We start from the raw sequence: 20,323 nt of genomic DNA on the forward strand, positions 1-20,323 counted from the left end.
AGCAATCCAATAGACAAGAATGTCATATAGAAACCCATATTCCCTTGAACATTTAGAATCAAGCAACACACAATGCATATTATATCAATCTTGAAGAGCAAGACATCAAATAACGATAGTCACATCCAAGTTTTAGCCACTTCATGATCTTCTTCAAATTAGCCCATGTAGCAAATGAATTCCACAAGTCACAGGTTCAAAATAACAGCTTCATAATGATCATGTTGCAGATGAACTCAAAGGGATCTTCAAAGATGTATCAGATGAAGTTTCAAATTGCAAGCACTTGGTTACATGAAATTTGGCATTGGCCAAATCCTTTAGCATAGGAATGTTGCCTAAATTTTAAGTCCAATTTGTCCAAGATCAAGTCAACAGTCCACACAAAAAGTTTTTTAAGACTTTTGTTGTTATTATGTACATTAATGGTCAAAGACCACACAAACAAGCAAAATATACACAAGCAAGATATATCACACAATATGGTCCAAATGGACAAAGTGAAAATGACATTAACATAAACAATTAGAATGGTATGAATAATGGCAAATGAATAAAGCTTAAAAATTAAAGTGCATTAATGTAAATGGCTTGAAATTAAATGTTAGTTGTTAATGAGTTAGAAGTTAGCATTGTTTTGCTTTTGCTTTTTTTTTAAGTCAGTCTTTGGAGAACGCTCAACCCACTTATCACAAGCATGGATCCTTGAGCCAAGACATCTTCCAAAGGAAGGAAAAATGCCAAGTTTCCACATAATATCATGAAACAAGGGAGACTTACAATCTCACTAACTAGAATGTTATGTCTTTTGTGTAAAAAATTTAGCGCTATGTTAAGCAATCGTAATTGAACTTATGTAAAAGTCACAACTATTTGAGGTCGGGCAATAGAATTTTGGTGTTAATGCATGTTAGAGACATAGTATGATGGACTATGCTCATGAAACATACCACACACAAAAAGAATATGCAAAAGAGGTGGCTTAATCCCATCCATACTTATGTTAATTTTTCAATCAACTAGCCTTAGAATTTAGAGATATCATAGGCCAAATGAAATGAATGCATAAAGAATGGGAATTAGATGAAGAAGGAGGGGAATGTATCATAACTCAAATTGGTCAAAGGAGGACTTTTACCAAGTTAATATCATTCATTCATTCATTTTGGGAGATGGAATGTATATTCCATCAATCCCCTAAATCCAATGATATTAACTTAACAAAGTCAAATCAACCTTAACCAAGGCCCAACAACACAAGTCAAACTTACACAAACCATCACAAGAGGTCAACAATTATTTGACATTTATTCAATTTAAAAATACTAAAAATAATGCATTAAATTAAATATAATTTGTCAAATTCCTAAAACTTCATTAAAGCACCAAAGAAATGGCCATGAGATTTATCATAGGTCAAACAAGGTCAAAGGACCTTGGAGAAAAAATTTCAGAATTTTTAAAGACTTAAAAGTATTTTTAAACAATTAAAAACAATCACAAAATCAATTAAATCATGAAAAATATTAATAATGATCCAAAAAATAATTTTAATTCAAAATATGAAAGAGGAAATTATTTGAATTTTTTTGGTGAAACTCTCATATTTTTTGGATCAATATTAAAATAAATATGAATTAATGAAAATCAAAAATAAAAAAAAAACGTGAGCCACTTGATCTCCCTCATTAATTGAGATGGCAGATCAAGTGAATGGAAACGCGCGTTTCATGGTGGAACTGAGTTAGCGCGCCACACGCGTGGTAATCAAAACAAACGCCTAAGGTTAAAACATTTCAAATTGATCCTGTGGTCTGGAGACGTGCCAACTCACTATCGGAACCAGAGCTCCGGTCTTCTTCTCCGGTGGACCTCACCGGACTGGTCCATCCTCAACCATCACCAAAATAAAAAGGAGGACATGATCTGAAAGAAAAAATGGCGTAGAGCACTAATCTGACCTCAATTTTAACTAACTCCAAATATATAAAAAGATATGAGGAGTTGAATTTTGAGGCGTGTCAATTGAGTTGCTTCGATTTGACCTCAAAGCAACTCAATCTTCTTGCCTACATTGGTAGGACTTCAGACAACCAAAGATTGAAGAGAATTGATGAGAATTGAGTGAGAATCGAAGAGATGAAGTTTTCTGAAATTTACCTTCAATGTTGTGCAGAATGGATCTTGCTTGCTTCAACCTTGATCTGATCACACTTGAGAAGCTTGCAGGAGAGGTTTAACAATGGTACAAAGCTTTGGATCCTGGAGTTTCTGAATCTCCAAACAGTGAGATTCAAACTCAATTTTCAAGTTGAAAATTCTCAAGTTTTTCTTTGAATGGTGAGGGTTTCAATTGGGGGGCAAAGCTGGCGCACAGAGGGTGTTTGAATTGAGCTCCAAGTACCTGTATTTATAGCAATATGGATTGATATTTGCACACTTGAAAAATTGCTAAATTTGTACATTTCATGCACAAGCTTACATGGGCGTGTACAGACCCATGAAGCAATCCAATTTGATCCACTTGCAACTATTCTCAAGTTCAAACCATGCTTGGATGTCAAGGCAAAGTGAAATGGAGTTTTTGCATTTGATTTCTTCCAAACATGCAGATCTATTGAAGCCACGCGCAACCCTAGCAAATCTCATCCAAAATGCATGAACTTGGGTTCTTTGGAAAGCTTAGATCAAGGAGAACAACTTTATGTTGAACACTTTTTCATTTGGAACTTGGATCATGGTGAATTTTGAGGTGGAAGTCTGAAAATTTCAACATGTTGAAATTTTTTCTGAGTGTCAAGCCATATATCTCAATATTCCACCTTGCTTAACTTTTTATGTGAGCTTCAAATTAGAAACGTGTCTTCATCAAAGTTGTATCTATTTCAAATACCATCAAAATGGTCACTAATTTAATGTTATTTGGTTTTATAATGATAGAGTTATGCATTTTTGAAGTTGAGAAAAATCACTTGTTCAATGGTATAGGTCAAAAATGACCTATAATGTATCCTCATATCACATGCTCATAAAAGTTTAATTGGCTCTTACTACAGACATAAAAGTTGAAGTAGACATATTTAATTTGATTTTGAAACTTGGAAATCTTTCATCTCATAAAAATTGAGCAAGTTATGATCTTGGGAAGTTGACTTTCAAATTAGGGTTTAGACAAAATGACCTATAATGTTTCAACATAGAAAATGATTTTTCAAGCAAAACTAGCTTTGGGTATCAACATGAAAGTTGTTTGGAATATAATATAGAGTAAATTTTCTCTTGGAATCATTTTCATATGGTGAAAATTGTAGGAGATAGGGTCTAGGGAGACCCAGTTTTGACCAGATGAATTCATCTAGCCAACCACCACCAACCAACTTGCTAACCTTCAATTCTATTGACTTTCTAGGCTCATGGTAGATCATATATGCATAAGATGATGAATTTTGAAGTATCCCTTGATAAATTTGATCAATTGGTTAGATAGCTTGTTGGAAAAGTTACTTAAGATACCCAGTCAAACTAGGGTTTCCAAGGCAAATCACCTCCAAACTCTTGAAGAATGCTTGATCAATATAACATGTAGAGATCATTGGGACTCATATATTATGCTTTAAAACATTTGTGGTTCAATCCATGGTTGTGCTTTTAGTCATGAGGGTCTCAAACCCTTGATATGGACTTGATAGATTAATGAGGATCATGCCCTACCTACAAAGAGTTAGGCAAATGAAAAGACATATTTTTGGTATTTTGGTTAGTGAAATGATAAAATACAAGTATGATACAATCACATGGTGCTTGATGATCTCTCCCAAATCAAACCCAATGAGAGAGGGGTAAGGAGGATGCCAAGGTATGATCCCAATGCTAATGCATGTGATGAAATTGCATGAGGGATCTTAGGGTCAAAATTGGGGTCTTACAGTAAGCCTTAGAATTTATTTTTTCAAAGATTTGGGATTTTATAATTAATTAGGATTTTTAGAATCCTAGGTCACTTGAGTTTAAATTGTAGAAATAATTTAATTTTAGAATTAGATTTCTAAATAGGTTAATGTAGATTGGCTCAATTTTTTTTATTATCATGCAATATAATTAGATGTTAACTTTGACTAATCATATAATTAATTTTGATTAAATCTTGGTGGTTAGAAATTAATTTCTTTTGACACAATGACCATTTTACCCTTAGGGTTTAAAATCTTGATTTTAATATGTGTTCCCTTAGTTTGGATCCTTAATTAGAATTGTCTGATTTTACTTAGTTGATTAATTCATCAAGATCAACAATCGGGATCTTCTCGATAATCAGAAGCCTCTAAAAACACTTGTTAATCATGATAAGGGTTACACGCTACGAGCCTTAAGTAATGAGGAATGACGAGACATAGTTTCTCCTAACCATGTCTAGAGTGACTTTGCGTACGGGGCATAGGCCCTAGCTATTCAAATAATTTGTCCTTGTTCATAGAATTTAGTGTGATCTGAATCATGGAATTGACAAGTCTTCTTCAAACAAGCATCAATCATTCAACACTTCAACAAATGAAGCACCATTGCACCTCAATCATTTCTCCTCAGTGGATTATTAATCCTACTCTCTTTGATATTCAGATATCCTTTGGATCTTGTCCATTGTGACTAAATCTTGGAATCCTAATCAATCAATTCAATCATTGTTTGCCTTGTTACTCTTCTTGTGCTTTGGCAAACCCTTATTAATTGTGAGCCTTATCAGACTTGTTGTGCTTAGGCCCATTATATTCAATCATTATTTGCCTTGTTAGTCCACTTGTGCTTTCGTAAACCCTATTCAATCATTGCTTCTCTTATAAGACCTCCCATGCTTAGACGAATCTCTTGCCTTATAAATCCCCTCATGCGTAGGCCAATCATTTCATAATCATTGTTCGTCTTATAAGACCTCTCGTGCTTAGACGAATCTCTTGCCTTATAAATCCTCTCGTGTGTAGGCCAATCATTTCATAATCATTGTTCGTCTTATAAGACCTCTCGTGCTTAGACGAATTTCTTACCTTATAAATCCTATCGTGTGTAGGCCAATTATTTCATAATCATTATTCGTCTTATAAGACCTTTCGTGCTTAAACGAATCTCTTGCCTTATAAATCCTCTCGTGTATAGGCCAATCATATCTCATTTGTCCTTGTGGTTGATTACCATCATTGGTTAATGCCACGCTCTTTTTTGTTAAGCAATCTATCTTGCCTCTGGGCAATCCTATTAAATATCTTCCTTTGTTTCAGTTGTAGTAGGCTGAATTACAATTGCTCTAATTTTCTCATTGCACGATGAGAATACGTAGACATGAGGGTTCGAATCCTTCGCGAGCATACTTATTTATTTCCTTCATTCATGTCCATGATGCATTCATTATCTACCCTCATTCACTTCATGTGATATACCTATATCTTTTGAGCCAAATACAATATCTCTTTGTGCTCCATCTCATATCTCCTTGTGATCCAAGAGCCATTTTGTTTGTCTTATTAGTCCTCTTGTTGCTTAGACGAACATCTCTTTACTTACTTGCAGCTGTATATAGGCAATCCTATTTGTTTTTTGTTATTCCAATATAGTGATACCATGTTGTATGCCCCTCACTTGTTGGTTTACGCCAGTTTTACTCTTGGGTTCATATTTTCACCCTTGTTGGAGTTCAAATTAGATTATCTTTTGGTTCAGACCATACTTGCTATCACAACTTCTTTTCATCTCCCACCTCTAGTTCTATGAATTACGGAGCTCTGAATTCCTTATTGCACTATAAGGATACGTAGGCATGAGGGTCCCAATCCTCACCGATCACTTTATCCATTTCTTTTCTTTTTCGCTTATTCTTTCGCGAGTAATCTTCAGTTATCACACCCATTCGAGCAAGAACAATCAAAATGGTTCTCGTTAAGTACAATAGATGTTAGGGGTGTTAATACCTTCCCCTTGCATAACAGACTTCCTTACCCATCATATCTATTTCCCCCGAGTTTTACCGATATTTTCCCTTTTCTTCGGGAATAAATAAAGTTCTATGGCAACTCTGTTATATGTTCGAGCGTGCGATACATTCAGGTATATTTCCGCTAGCTTCGCCAGCATCTTGCATCTTCTCATTTGCTTCCCTTTTGACAGGGGCATTGTTCTCTTCTTCATCCCCGTGCTCAGAATCACTGGTTTGACCCTTTTGCATTTCCTCAATAGGCTTGACCACTTTTGTAGATTCTTTTGTCGAATCTTTGAGGGATGGGGGATGATAAGAGGGAGTGCTGGTAGGGTGATAAGAAGGGTCACTACTACTTACTAGGATTATTTATGTAATGTTTGATTGCTTTGTGCTATCTATAACCCCTTGAAAAAATCAAATATAGATGAGTTGAAAAGCCAAGAGAGGCATGTAATAACTTGGAAATTTAAGGTAGAATTTTACCTTAGGACCTTAAGCCCCAGGGCTAGAATTATCATTCTCAAGTTGTTCAGGAGTCTTTGTGGTTGGTGGTTCGGGATCGTCCGAAGGTACCTTTAGAGTAAGGGCTTTCTTTACAAAGACTTTGGTAGCCTTTATTTTTAGACGAGAGAGGGTATCAGAGGCCTTTATTTTCTTATTCCTTTTCTTCACTGGTTTGGTGGTATCCGGTGAGAGGCCACCTTTGTTTGAATCGGTGCTTTGGATTCAGGGTTCTTTTTGTTTTCGCTTCTTGGGTGTGAGCGGGGGTTTTCGACTTGCCTGAAATAAAAAACGTCTCAAGATAATAAAAATACATGATGGTAATAAAAAAATACATAATATAATAACAATATATGAATTATACCTTTGTTGTTGCTATTTTTTGTGTGTTTCCTTCGTCTTTCTCTCCGACGACGTCTTTGTTCGTAGAAGTAGCCCTCTTGGTGGTTACTTTTCACCTTTTCACATGATCAATCATAAATTTTCTTTGTTCGATTGACTTTTCATCACTTAAAATTTTATTCATTCGTTATTTTTTTTTTAACTTTTATAATTATATTAGACCTCCCGACTTCATTTTTTAGGTATTAATTAATATTATACAATACAAAGACCGTTGAACTTCATTTTAAAAATATAAAAAAGAGGAGGTTCTTTATTTGTGGGAAAATTTTTGGTGCTTAATTAAAGTATTTATATTTAATGATATGTATCATGTATCTACTACTAAATAGATCGGCCTATCATGCCTAACATGCTTTTTTAAAAGCTCAAGCCTGACCTACTTAATTAAATAGACTTTTTGAAATGCTTAAATCTGACCTTTTTATTAAATAGGTCAGGCGAGCCCAACCCATAAATAGGCCAGGCCATAGGCCCCTGCTGACGACCCAACCTACTTCCACCCTTATCTATCAATCTCTAATTACTCATACAATCTTACCACGAGGTGACACACCCCCATCACCCAAATTAATTCAATTATCACACATAATAATTAAATTAAAATACAAATAAATCAATTAAAATAATAACTAAAAACTAAGGTGTTACAACTGGCAATTATCTTGCTTCAACATACTTGGATGTTGACTTTACAAAGACACCTGCCACATTATCCCGCGCCACCGCTACACCTGGCACAATCTCCTTAATACCATCCTACCTAACCTCAAGACTCATCTGATTTAACCTATTAACTTCCCTACCCCTTGATTAGGGAACACAATAAACACATTCTTATCAAAATACTTTTTGGGGACTCTGATTCATAAAATCTATGCAACCTTTTTGTAAGGCCCGACACACCCTTCCTAGTATGTGGTACATCGCCTTTAACTTATACTTTGAAAAACGAACTAGCCACTTCATCAACTTCAAGGATCTCATCATTCTTAAATTATCAGATGAACCTTCAGTATCCTTCAACTCCGTTTTCTGATTGGATTTTATCGGAAAAACTAATCTCAGATGATCGTAAGAATCCTCCACCACATTGATGTTAAACGAAGCGCCAACAATCATGACAATGACATCTTTATTCAACACGTTGGAACATCTAGTTCTCACAAGCAATCTGGCCACATCCATCTTCATATCCTTCTTAGTATTACCATTAACACACATGAATGTACCTATTAGTTTGGATATGAGTTCGAAGAATTTAAAGTTCCATGCATGACATTGGATGCCGTAGATATGTAACCACATTACCCTTTCCTTATCCACCTCCAACGACGACCACCGTATGATCTTTTTGAACCATTGACTAGTCCAAGCCTTCCCTGAAGCCAACAAATCTTTTATCTTCCATTAATCTCTTTCTTCCAATAAACATAAATCTGCTCCCAACGACGTGGCTTTCACTACAAAATTATCCTTTTGTTTCAAAGATAGTTTATATATTATATGACATTACCAAATCTAAAACTTCTTATATCCATGCCTTGTTGAATTTGAGAATATCTTCCTCATCCTCATCAGTGTTGAGCGAAAGATGAGTGAACCATTGACTAATAAAGCCTCTTGATTTAGTGGACCAAGTCCTTTTTGCATGTACCTTTCCCTGATTTAGGGCTTGCGCGTATGTGTTAAATCCTCTAAAACCCCAGTTATATTCATTTCCTTCCGACATTCTCCTTCCACTTTGCTCCTTCATCTTCATTTCCGACTCTCCCATTAGAAGTACTAGACTGAATCCTTGAAAACCTTGGAGGATTCACAAACAACTTTTAATTCCCTATGAATATGCTATTCAACTTTATCGCCAACAATATTTCATCTTTCACATTAAAAAACCCGACGAACCCATACCTTCCCCTCTTACATCCTTTTTTCACCGAAATAGTAACCTCGTCGATATCACCATACCTTTAAATTAAATTCAATGTACATCTTATTCACTCTCATATTATTCAAGAATGAGGTGAAGAAGAAAATCGATACAACCGAATCATACAATTTTGTATTACCCCATACTCTTCTCCACTTTGACTTGACTTGGTTTCATTGTTGCCGCATACATTGCCTTGAAAAGAAACATCTAAGAAAAAGTATATACTATTAAACAAAGAAGAGATTTTCATGTGAATGAGAATTTTATTGCTAGACTTTTTGAAAATATAAAATGAAATAAATATTCTTACCTAACCAATAACCAAATTCCATTAACAATAAACAAACAATAAACCAAAAAGTGAACCCCATTATCATGTTTTACTGCTCTGTTATTCCCAAAACCGATACTCTCTTTGAAAAGCATCCATTTTTCATTTCCCATTTCCCTCTCTCTCTCTCTCTCTCTCATAAGAACGAACCCTAACACGCGTTTTCTGTTCAATCCAACAAACCTCAGATCAGTGAAGAACATGGCACCAATCTTCACTTCACTTTCCCTTTTCGGAATTCCCCTAATCCTAACCCTAACCCTAACCCTAACTCACTTCGCACATGCTAATTCTGAAGGAGACGCTCTATACACACTCAAACGAAGCCTCACCGACCCTGATAATATCCTCCAGAGCTGGGATCCGACCCTAGTCAGTCCTTGTACTTGGTTCCATGTCACCTGTAACCAAGACAATCGGGTCACTCGAGTGTATTATTCTCTCTCTCACACTTTTTATGATTCATTAGTTTTATTGTAGTGATTAATTAGTACTAGTCACTTCAAATTTAAGATTTTTTTTGTAAATTATTCAGTTTTGGCTTGTTGTGTTTGATCTTTTACTTTGATTGGACCCTTGGTTTTGGGTTTTGAGGGAAATTTTGCTGAAATTTGTTTGTGACTTGTTTGTTTTTTATGATTATTGTATGTTATTTTTAATGAGTCAATGATGAGTTTGTTGCTATTTTTAGGGTGTGAATAGTTATATTTGGCAACTATGTTTGTGATCAGTGAAAATTGATTAATATAAGTTCACAATGGTGCTTGTGGGCTTTCCGAAATTGAGGGTTGTTGAAGTTTGAGATTGATTCATTCATGTTGGGATTATTGATTTGTTTTTAATGAAACAAACAACACTTCGTGCTAAGCTATAATGATTGGATGTAATTATTTTTATATCAGAAGTTTCTTTTGTAAAATAGTATATACTCCTCTCCCCTGTTTAATGCTTGAGTTCTTAATGTTGTTAACCATATTGTTATTTCTGGAAAACTTTGTTGTAATTTACTTTAGATGCTATTGTTTGTAATTTACTTTAGAGAGTGTTTTTTGCAATTTGTTTGATTTTCTGGGCAAGAGATTATATTTGCTAATATAGTGCAACCTAAACACATTGGATCAATGAAATCAGTTAATAATATCTCATTTTATGATACTTGTACAGGGATCTTGGTAATTCTAACCTATCTGGACATTTGGTACCTGAACTTGGGAAGCTAGAGCATCTGCAGTACCTGTATGTTATTTTATCTAATTCTTAATATTCCATGCTAATATTTTGACTCTTAAGTTTGTCGATTATGACTGTAGTATTACTAAAATAATCAATGTATTAACATTTTGTCCAGTTCTCCTTGTTTTTGCCAATTTTCATATTTGTTGGCTTTAACTGCGACTCTCTTTTTGTTGGATGTAGCGAGCTGTACAAAAACAACATTCAAGGAACTATTCCTCCAGAGCTTGGAAACCTCAAGAGCCTTGTTAGCTTGGACTTGTATAACAACAATATATCGGGAACCATCCCACCTTCATTGGGGAAATTGAAGAATCTCGTCTTTTTGTAAGACTGATTAATATATTTCATCATTATGTGCTTTAGGCATGAAAAGACCGTGCCATGTCGTTTGCTTTTCCGTCACACCAGTTGCTTGGCTTTGACGGTTGCAGAATAAATTCAACAACCTGTTATTATTAGAACTTGCTGGAATAAATTCAGCAACCTGTGATTAAAACTCGCTTCAGCAACCTGTGATTAAAACTCGCTTCAGCAACCTGTGATTAAAACTCGCTGGAATAAATTCAGCAACCTGTGATTAAAACTTGCTGGAATAATTTCAGCAACCTGTGATTAAAACTTGCTGTCGACTTGAGTTTTTTATTCGTTCTTTTAATATAAACTTCTGGAGTTGATGATTGTGGGTTCAGTGCATGTTTTTTATGTTATGAGCTGTAGGGTATGAGTATATTTTTGATAGTAAGACAGCTGGATCATGGCTGAATATACTAAAATGAATTGCATCCAAAATTTACACACTCATTCCCACCTAAATAAAGAGGAAATTTGATGCCAAGGTTAGAGTTGCTGCGGCGTGACTTAGAGGTTATGGGTTTGAATGGTGGAATCAGTCTCTGAGAGGTTGCCTACAATAGATCCACAGTGGGTCCAACTCTCTTTTGGTCCCTTCCATGGTGGGAGCTTTATTGAACTCTCACCTAATTATTGACAATTCCTAACCTAGGGAAAATTTAGCGGTTCAGCTGTTAACTGAATGTTGATTATCATTGTAGCCTTGTAGAAAAGCACCAAAACCAGACCTTATAACTACCATATAAAAACCACATGCTCCTTTTAGGTGTGCAGTTTCTTTTATCCAACTTTTACCAAGACCCTTTATTTTAGTTATAACCAAGTGTGGCACTCCTAGACTCCTAGTAATTCTGTTTTGAAGTGTTTCAAGTTGTTAGTCTTTCAATATGTGGCATCACTTACCAAATTGCTCACTGATGAAGCTTTTTATTGTTGTTTTCCATCATAAATTATTCAGTATTTGCATGTTTCTTATTTTTTAATTTTTTGCAGACGACTTAACGATAACCGTCTAACTGGCCCGATCCCCAGGGAACTCATTGCTATTTCAAGCCTTAAAGTAGTGTAAGTCACATTTGTCTTTCTATGTTGATGTTGATAAATAAAGGGAATATGTGTACTTTCAAAGAGCCTAAACATTCACTTTATCTTCAGGGATGTCTCCACCAATAACTTATGTGGTACAATTCCTACCTCCGGGCCATTCGAGCATATTCCATTGAATAAGTAGGTCCCAAAATTCTTTATATTTCTTATCTACTTTTGCGTTTAGCCTACGTTTTCTTCATATTTTCTAAGCATCATTTTTTGCTGGTTGATGCTAGATTCTATTTATCATCACTATTGAACCTGTTTTCATGTCAGCTTCTTCCTTTATCTTTGTTTTTCTGGGGTGGGGTGTAATAAGATCCTATGTATGCCTCGTGCCGTTGTATCTATTTCTCGTTATTATAATTGCTTTGTGATTGAGATGTTGTGGGTGTCTAGCTTTTAGGCTGTTTGCATTCTATTCATGAAATTTAGTAAAACTCTAGTTGTAGAATTTGATTTAACTAGACCTCTCCTTCCGACAAATGCTATGCATATATGCTGCCCTGTTCCAATAGTCCAGGTTGCTTTTTTATCGTCCGATACTGTTAATCATACATAGTTGCTATTACTGCATTTTTTGGGTGTTCTGATTCTGAAACAATTGGAAGCTTGCCTTCTGGAATCTAAATAGAACATATTTCCACTAGCTGTGTGTCTTCTTTCCTTCCCATTACTTGTATTGACTAACACTGTTCTGTTTTGTTGTAGCTTTGAGAATAACCCTCGCTTGGAAGGTCCAGAGTTGCTGGGACTTGTAAGTTACGACACAAACTGCTCGTGAGTAACACGATGCTGTAGGATCTCAATCCATGTTGAGTTAAGTGTATTCTAAAATTGGAGTGTATTATGTGATAGTGTAATGGGGTGTGGTGTATATGTAAATTTACATACCGAAGAACATCGGCATTTGTAACAGTATTATGATCTTCCACTGAAGTTGATGTCTTGAGTATCTATTGATGTAAAATACTAGAAAAGAAAACAACTTGGTCACTGATAAAATGTGACACAATAGTAATGTTTGTTAGTTCCTATCCATTTATTGCTGTTTAAAATTAATATGGCTTCATTTGTCACCAAATTTTGGAAGCTAATATATAATTTTTGGCTTCATCATATAGTGTTGTATCATTTTTCAAATTAAACCTCCAAATGTGAGGTTAGACATCTCTATCAAGAAAACGATAGTTATTAAAACATTGTAGTAAGATCTCACTAATTATCACCTACTGGCAACCACCATTTGACATCACATGGTCTTTGTTTTGTTGTTTATTGTAGGAATTTATTACTTTTTTTTAGTGTTTCTGGCAGCCTCCTGAGTAGCTTTTGATTTTTCTTTCTGGTGGACCCTGTGGGTTTTGGTTGCATGCAGTTAGATTTTTCATGATATAGTTGACTAGTTCATACATAATAAGAAATGTATAAACAAAAATAGATACCAAGAGAATAATAATTTTATTAAAGTATTCTTCACTTGTGTTATTCTATTTCTATTTATTATAAAGTGAAAAATATTTAATTGAGAGTTATAAGTAGTATTATTTAGATGATAATAAAATTGTAAAAAAGTAGTTGATGTGTATTCAAAATTGAAAAGATCAGTCATATTTAGAACATTTTTTTTATAAAAATAAAATAATTACTCTGGAATGGATAAAATGTTAATTAGTTAATATGGTTCAATTAATCTTCTTGAATACATACATGAAAAATAAATAACTTCATTTCATTATTTTATAAATTGATAAACAGTTTGACTACATAAAGAAAATACTGTAGTCCTTCCCCTTCTTACCTGCTCTTCAGTATCAATATGTAGAGGTCAGTAGACTATTCAAAATCATACAAATATAGCAACTTTAGTATAGTTTGTGACTGAACATATTAAATTTCAAATCTCATTTAACAGAAGAACAAGTCGTTAAAAATAAATCAATATTTTTGACAAGCACTTTTCCCTTGGTTGCATGAAATGTAAAAAAAAGTAATTTGTTTGCAGTTTTACAATTTCATGTTGTAATATATATATATATATATATATAAAACGAATATCTAAACATCAGTTGTCAGGATGGCCGAGTGGTCTAAGGCGCCAGACTCAAGTTCTGGTCTTCGAGAGAGGGCGTGGGTTCAAATCCCACTTCTGACATATTTTTAATTCTTTTCAATCTTTTTGGTTCAAAACGTGTTTGGGCTGGAACGAAAATCACTGTTTACTAAGGTCCATATGGATAATGTTCCTAAGCCTTTCCCTTTTCTTACCCCAATAAGATATTTGTTTTAAACTATATACATCAACTTTCTTAATATCATTTTTTTATAAATTTTATTTTGGAGACAACTACTTATAATATTTTTTACTTTTTTAAATAGAAATATCAATTTTTCTTTGTTACCTATTACATACATTTTTGCGCTTTCCATCACAGGCTATTAAGTAATTATGAAAGTTTGGAAATGTGAAGCATTCCCAATCGGCTAATTACATTTCAATATATAAATATTTATGAAAGTATTTTATCTTTAACATCTTTGATGGTTTAGTGGTTCCTACACTGTAAAAAAAAAGTTATAAAGTAAATAATTTTTTCAATCAAATCTCTCTCACGCATTACACATATAAACACTCTTTTTTCGGAGCAAATTTGGAGTCTGTTTGGGTAAACAACTTCTTTACGGTTTAAATTTAAAATATAAGTTCTTATGAAAATAAACGCCGTAAATAAATTTGTATAAGTTATTTTTATAGTAAAAGATAAAATAAATTTAAATAGTTTTTATATGTGCTATGAGTTATTCTTATTAAGAGAAGGCTATGAATAGTAGGAAATGGGAAGCAAGCCATGTAGATCTACATGCATTGAATAAATTGAGTAACGTGTAGACGAAGCAAACAACGGTATAAACATCATGATGAATGTATGCATGATTATGTCAAGCTAAGCTAAACATGGTTTCTCCCAATTTCAATATGGTATCAATCACCAGTTATGATCTCTTATGCTCTTTAACAACCTTCTAACAATTCTAACCATTTTTGGTTAGCTTCAACTATTCAACCTTCTTCCTTGAGTTGCTATGGCAAATTCTTCCCCTACAGCCACCGTTGGCTTGCTTGCACCACCAACACCTACAATCTTCGGAAATACCACCGCTTTAAACTCCACTCACCATTTCGGTCCAAAAGTTTCCATGAAGCTTCAAGAGAACAATGATCTCATATGGAATCAACAAGTTGAAGGTGTTATTCTCACTCATAGAGTAAATTTTTTGTAAACCCTCAGATTTCACCAAAGTTCAAAAAGGAATAAGACCGCATCGATGGAAATGTATCTGCAGAATATGAAGCATGGATCGTACAAGATCAGACAATGTTCATTTGGCTCCTCTAAAAAATATTTCAGTCGATGTTACCTCGAGTGTAGAACTTTATGAAGACTATTTAGGAGGAGAGTTTGCGTACCTGATGTGCCGGACTTTAAGAAGACTATTTTGGAGGAGAGTCACCAAAACGGTTTGAGTACTCATCCTGGACTACTAAAATGTACCAAGACCTCAAGAAAATGTTTTGGTGGCCAAGAATGAAAAAGGACGTTGCTCAGTTTGTTTATTCGTGTGTGACTTGTCAGAAGTCAATGATTGTGTTATGAGTTGTTCTTATTAAGAGAAGGCTATGAATAGCAGGAAATGGGAAGCAAGCCATGTAGATGCATCATGTAGAACATGCATTGAATAAGTTGAGTAACGTGTAGACAAAGCAAACAACGGTATAAACATCATGATGAATGTATGCGTGAAAACGTATGCATGACTATGTCATCATGTAAGCCCTATATATAAAGGTGTTACATACTACAAATGATTCAAGCTAAGCTAAACATGGTTCCTCCAAATTTCAATATGGTATCAGTCACCAGTTATGATCTCTTATACTCTTTAACAACCTTCTAACAATTCTAACCATTTTCGGTTAGCTTCAACTATTCAACCTTATTCCTTGAGTCGCCATGGCAAATTCTTCCCCTACAACCACCGTTGGCTTGCTTGCACCACCAACACCTACAATCTTCGGAAATACCACCGCTTCAAACTCCACTCACCATTTCGGTCCAAAAGTTTCCATGAAGCTTCAAGAGAACAATGATCTCATATGGAATCAACAAGTTGAAGGTGTTATTCTCATTCATAAAGTAAAATTGTTATAAACCCTCAGATTTCACCAAAGTTCAAAAATGAATAAGACCGCATCGATGGAAATGTATCTGCAGAATATGAAGCATGGATCGTACAAGATCAGACAGTGTTCATTTGGCTCCTCTAAAAAATATTTGAGTCGATGTTACCTCGAGTGTAGAACTTTAAGAAGACTATTTAGGAGGAGAGTTTGCGTACCTGATGTGCCGGACTTTAATAAGACTATTTTGGAGGAGAGTCACCAAAACAGTTTGAGTACTCATCCTGGACTACTAAAATGTACCAACACCTCAAGAAAATGTTTTGGTGGCCAGGAATGAAAAGGGACATTGCTCAGTTTGTTTATTCGTGTCTGACTTGTCAGAAGTCAACGATTGAACACTAGAAATCGTCTGGACTGATGCATAAATTAGGTATTCTCGAATGGATGTGGGACAATATATCGATGGATTTTATGAATGGTGTTGGGGGGACTTTGAAGTCTAAGAAGCTTACACCTCGTTTTATTGGTCCCTACATTTCCCAGAGGATTTGAGTTGTTGCCTACAGAGTGGCCTTGTCACCCTCTCTTTTGAACCTTCATGATATTTTCCATGTATCTCAGCTTTAGAAGTACATTCTCGATCCATCACATATAATCCAGATGGGCGATTTACAAGTGAGAGAGAATCTGACTGTTGAAGCAATGCCTATAAGGACTGAGGATTGAGAGGTGAAGCAACTCAGAGGGAAAAAAATCGCTTTAGTGAATGTGGTATGGGAAAGACCTACTGGAGGGAGTCTAACTTGGGAGATGAAGAGTCAGATGATGGAGTCCTATCCGGATTTGTTCTAGTCAGATAATTTTCGAGGGCGAGAATCTTTTTAAGTGGGGAGAGTTGTAACATCACGATTTTTAAATTATTATTTTATTTAATTATTGGAATGTTTATGTGCGTTAATTGTGTTATTTGGGTATTTTGGGAGATTTATGGGTATTTTAATAATTTAATAATTACTGGAATTATAGAGTTTGCGAATGGATAAAATATAATTTATTTAAATTATTAGATATAATTAGAGAATTTTAATTATTTAGTAATAATTGGAGAAAATATAATTATTGAAAATAATTCACATTTTCAGCATTTTTACTAAATAATTATTTATTTTAAATTTTTATTTAAATAAAATAAAGTGTCATATTTTATTTAGAAAATATATTTTTTTAGAATAAAATATGAGCGTCAGATTCTTTGGGAGTGTGAGGGTGGGGTATAAGCCCAATTGGGATTTAAGGCAAATTAGGTTAGTATATATTCTAACAATAAGAGTCAGACTAGGTTAACGTGGAAAATTAGGAAAGTTGAGAAGCGACAAATTGTGAAAATTGGAATTGCACAAGGCTTTGGGAACCGATCGTAGAAAAAGAAGGAAAATGAAAAGCTTCAATTTCGAGGTAAGGGGGAAAATTATCTGCTTATGGGTGATTTAGACATGCAAGCTAGTGATGGTTCCTTACCCTCCTATAAGAGTCTCGAGGTTTATATGATTCTTCCCTAATTTTTCTCTTTTTCTTACTATATGTGTAAATTGACTAAATAAGATTTGGGCAAAATCTTATTGGTGTTATTATTGAGAATATTTTTGTATGTGATTGCTCGGAGACCCTAAAATGGGATTTGGAATAAATCCCCTAAGGTCTTTATAAGTGCCATTGTTTGTAGGTTTATAATCTTGTAATGATATGATGATTTGATCGTGTGAATTATTTTGCTTATCTGGTTGATTGCTGATGTAGAGTTGGAATTTTACCCCCGAGAATTCGAATGACTCTGTTTGGGTCGTTTGGTTTTCCAATTTTGTAATGACCATAGTTTTTGGTCGATCTGTGATTCGGTCGATATGTGACCATAGTTAAAGGTTATCTCATACATAGCATAAAGTTTTGGGTATAAAGTCTTTTGATAAGGCGATAATATAAACCAATAACATTTAAATTCCTATTATACACAGTTAAAATTCTCTGTTTTTGGGAAGTTGGGACTCAATTGAGCGAACTGGTCGAGTTTTGGATCTGTTTAATAAAGTGAAAAATGCAGAAAATTGCATGTAGCCATAAAAGGGAGTTAACCGCCTTATTTCATGCATAACTTGAATTTCGTAAGTCAGTTTGAGATGCCGTCAATTGGGTTAGAAAACTAACGCGATAATCTTCATTTTAAAATAGAGATATTGGGTTTAGATGCGCTACAACAATAGCAATTTTCTGGTTTTTATACCAGAGGCGTAGTAAGTTTCAGTCTTACGTTCGTCATCATGTTTCACGCGTAACTTGAATTTTGTAAGTCCTTTTATGATGCCGCCAGTTGCGTTAGAAAGAGGGATTGATAATATTTTAAATTGGAAATTTTCATAACTTAATCAGGAGTATAATTTTTCGTGCTATTTTGAAGTCAAACATTACATTTTAGAGTTTCTGCATAAATTGTTGCGATATGGCTGAACTGAAACGAATAGAACTGAAGTTTCGTAACTCCACTTGATGTATGGTTAAGTGCGTTTGAAAGTGGGTTTAAATAAATTTCAAACTGAAGAGTTTCATAATTTTATCATAAGCCTATAATATTTGGTGTTATTTTGAGGTGAGACAATTTTAGAGTTAGGTCAAGAGTTTTGAGCAAGTTTGGGTGTTATGATATTTCGTTATTTTTTGATGAGTTTAAGGGTCCTATTTTATTTGGTTAGAGTTATTATAGAGTTTTCATAGTTGATTACGAGTTGTTAGAGTTGGAGATTAGAATATATGATACACTTGAGCTGAATTTGGAGCACTATTGACATTATAAGATTACCTTTTGAGTATGCCTTCTATGTCCTTAGTAGAGTTATCACTCATTAATATTACCCTTAGAGCAATTGGGTACTTTAAAGTACCTTTGGGGTAATCGAAGGTTATTTTGAGCATTTTCAGGAGTATTTGAAAGTTCGGGTGCCCTTCGGTGGTATTTTAGAGCATCTTGTGACATTAGAGTCCTTTTGGTGATCTTAGGGTCACTTTTGAGTAAATTGAGGGAATTGCTTGTCATTACCCTGTTGATGGTCTAACATAATAATAATGTTGAGTTCTTAATATTTTTGAGAGAATAATAATTTTTTGAGAAACTATGACTCATTGTGACGTTTTAAGTTGTTTTGAGTAATTTAACGAGTTAAGGACAATTGATAATAATATAACTTTACCTTTTGAGATAAGTAATTAAATTGTTTTGGAAATATATTTTTGAGTATAGTAACCTAGAGAGGGATTACAATGATGAGCTTGAATGACGTTTTGATTTTAGTAATTTAGATAGGGATTATAATGATGACTGAGTATGACGAATTATAGGTTCAAGAGTGAAACCTTTTGTGAATGATTCAGACTTGTGTTTTGTTATGATTTTAAGATGATGTTGATGATGCATGTTGTGTTGTTTATTATCATGCATTTGTATATATTGGAGTTAGGCGGGACTTCGGTATATTCGGTGGCCTTATATCCATTTAGTGAGATTGTTGGTCTAGTTGAGAGACCAAATGCGAGTCTCAAATCTATTTGGTGGAGATCATTGGTTCAGGTGAGGGACCGAAGATCGTGGAAGAAATCAATAACATACCTCTGATATCCAAATTTTTTTGGTACCATATGCACTTGAGATGGAGATGGTGGCATTGCATTGCATTTGCATTGCATTTGCATTATGAGTTGTTTGATTGTGTTTGAGTGTGATTGAGAATACTAGTATATTCGTTATTACTATCCAATTTTGTTGAATTTCACCATTACCATTTGTTAGATGTATTCTCACCCCCTATTTTTTATTGTGACATCTGTGCTCTTTGGGAGTATAGATAATTAGGTACTCAGCAGTAATAGTTGCTTGTGAATTGGAAGATGGCCTTGGAGGATGTCTTTGTTTATTTTATTTATCGTTTTTAGTTGGTATTTATCTGCTTTGATCTGTAACACTGAGGAATGGTGCATTATTTATTTTAAAGTTTCCTGCTGAATTTTATTTTCATTATTTGGTGACTTATTATATTATTGATGCTATGATGATTATTTGTTTTCCACTGCAAGTTTGTAACTATTTTCATAAAATAAATGATTTGTGTGAAGTAACATTCCTAAACATGTACTATTTTCTCTTTTATATTAAGTCAGAGTTTAGGGCATTACAATATGTACGACTATGTCATCATGTAAACCCTATATATAAAGGTGCTACACACTGTAAACGATTCAATGATTCAAGCTAAGCTAAAAGATGTCCAGAGGGTCATTTTTCAAAAT

The 20,323-nt window shown here is 34.3% G+C and overlaps 1 protein-coding gene and 1 non-coding gene across 2 annotated transcripts; both read left to right on the forward strand.

The window, feature by feature from the left end:
• The first annotated feature begins 9,149 nt into the window (after nucleotides 1-9,149).
• LOC127117915 (leucine-rich repeat protein 1) lies at nucleotides 9,150-12,849 on the forward strand. Its single transcript, XM_051048043.1, has 6 exons — nucleotides 9,150-9,563; nucleotides 10,297-10,368; nucleotides 10,549-10,692; nucleotides 11,713-11,784; nucleotides 11,875-11,946; nucleotides 12,520-12,849. The coding sequence occupies exons 1-6, from the start codon at nucleotides 9,334-9,336 to the stop codon at nucleotides 12,590-12,592; spliced, it is 663 nt and encodes a 220-aa protein (XP_050904000.1). The 5' UTR covers nucleotides 9,150-9,333; the 3' UTR covers nucleotides 12,593-12,849.
• Nucleotides 12,850-13,879: 1,030 nt separating this feature from the next.
• Nucleotides 13,880-13,963, forward strand: TRNAL-CAA (transfer RNA leucine (anticodon CAA)). Its single transcript has one exon. It is a non-coding gene; the product is annotated as a tRNA-Leu (tRNA).
• The last annotated feature ends 6,360 nt before the right edge of the window (nucleotides 13,964-20,323 follow it).

This window comes from Lathyrus oleraceus, chromosome 2 (genome assembly GCF_024323335.1).
Source record: "Lathyrus oleraceus cultivar Zhongwan6 chromosome 2, CAAS_Psat_ZW6_1.0, whole genome shotgun sequence".
NCBI lineage: Eukaryota > Viridiplantae > Streptophyta > Magnoliopsida > Fabales > Fabaceae > Lathyrus > Lathyrus oleraceus.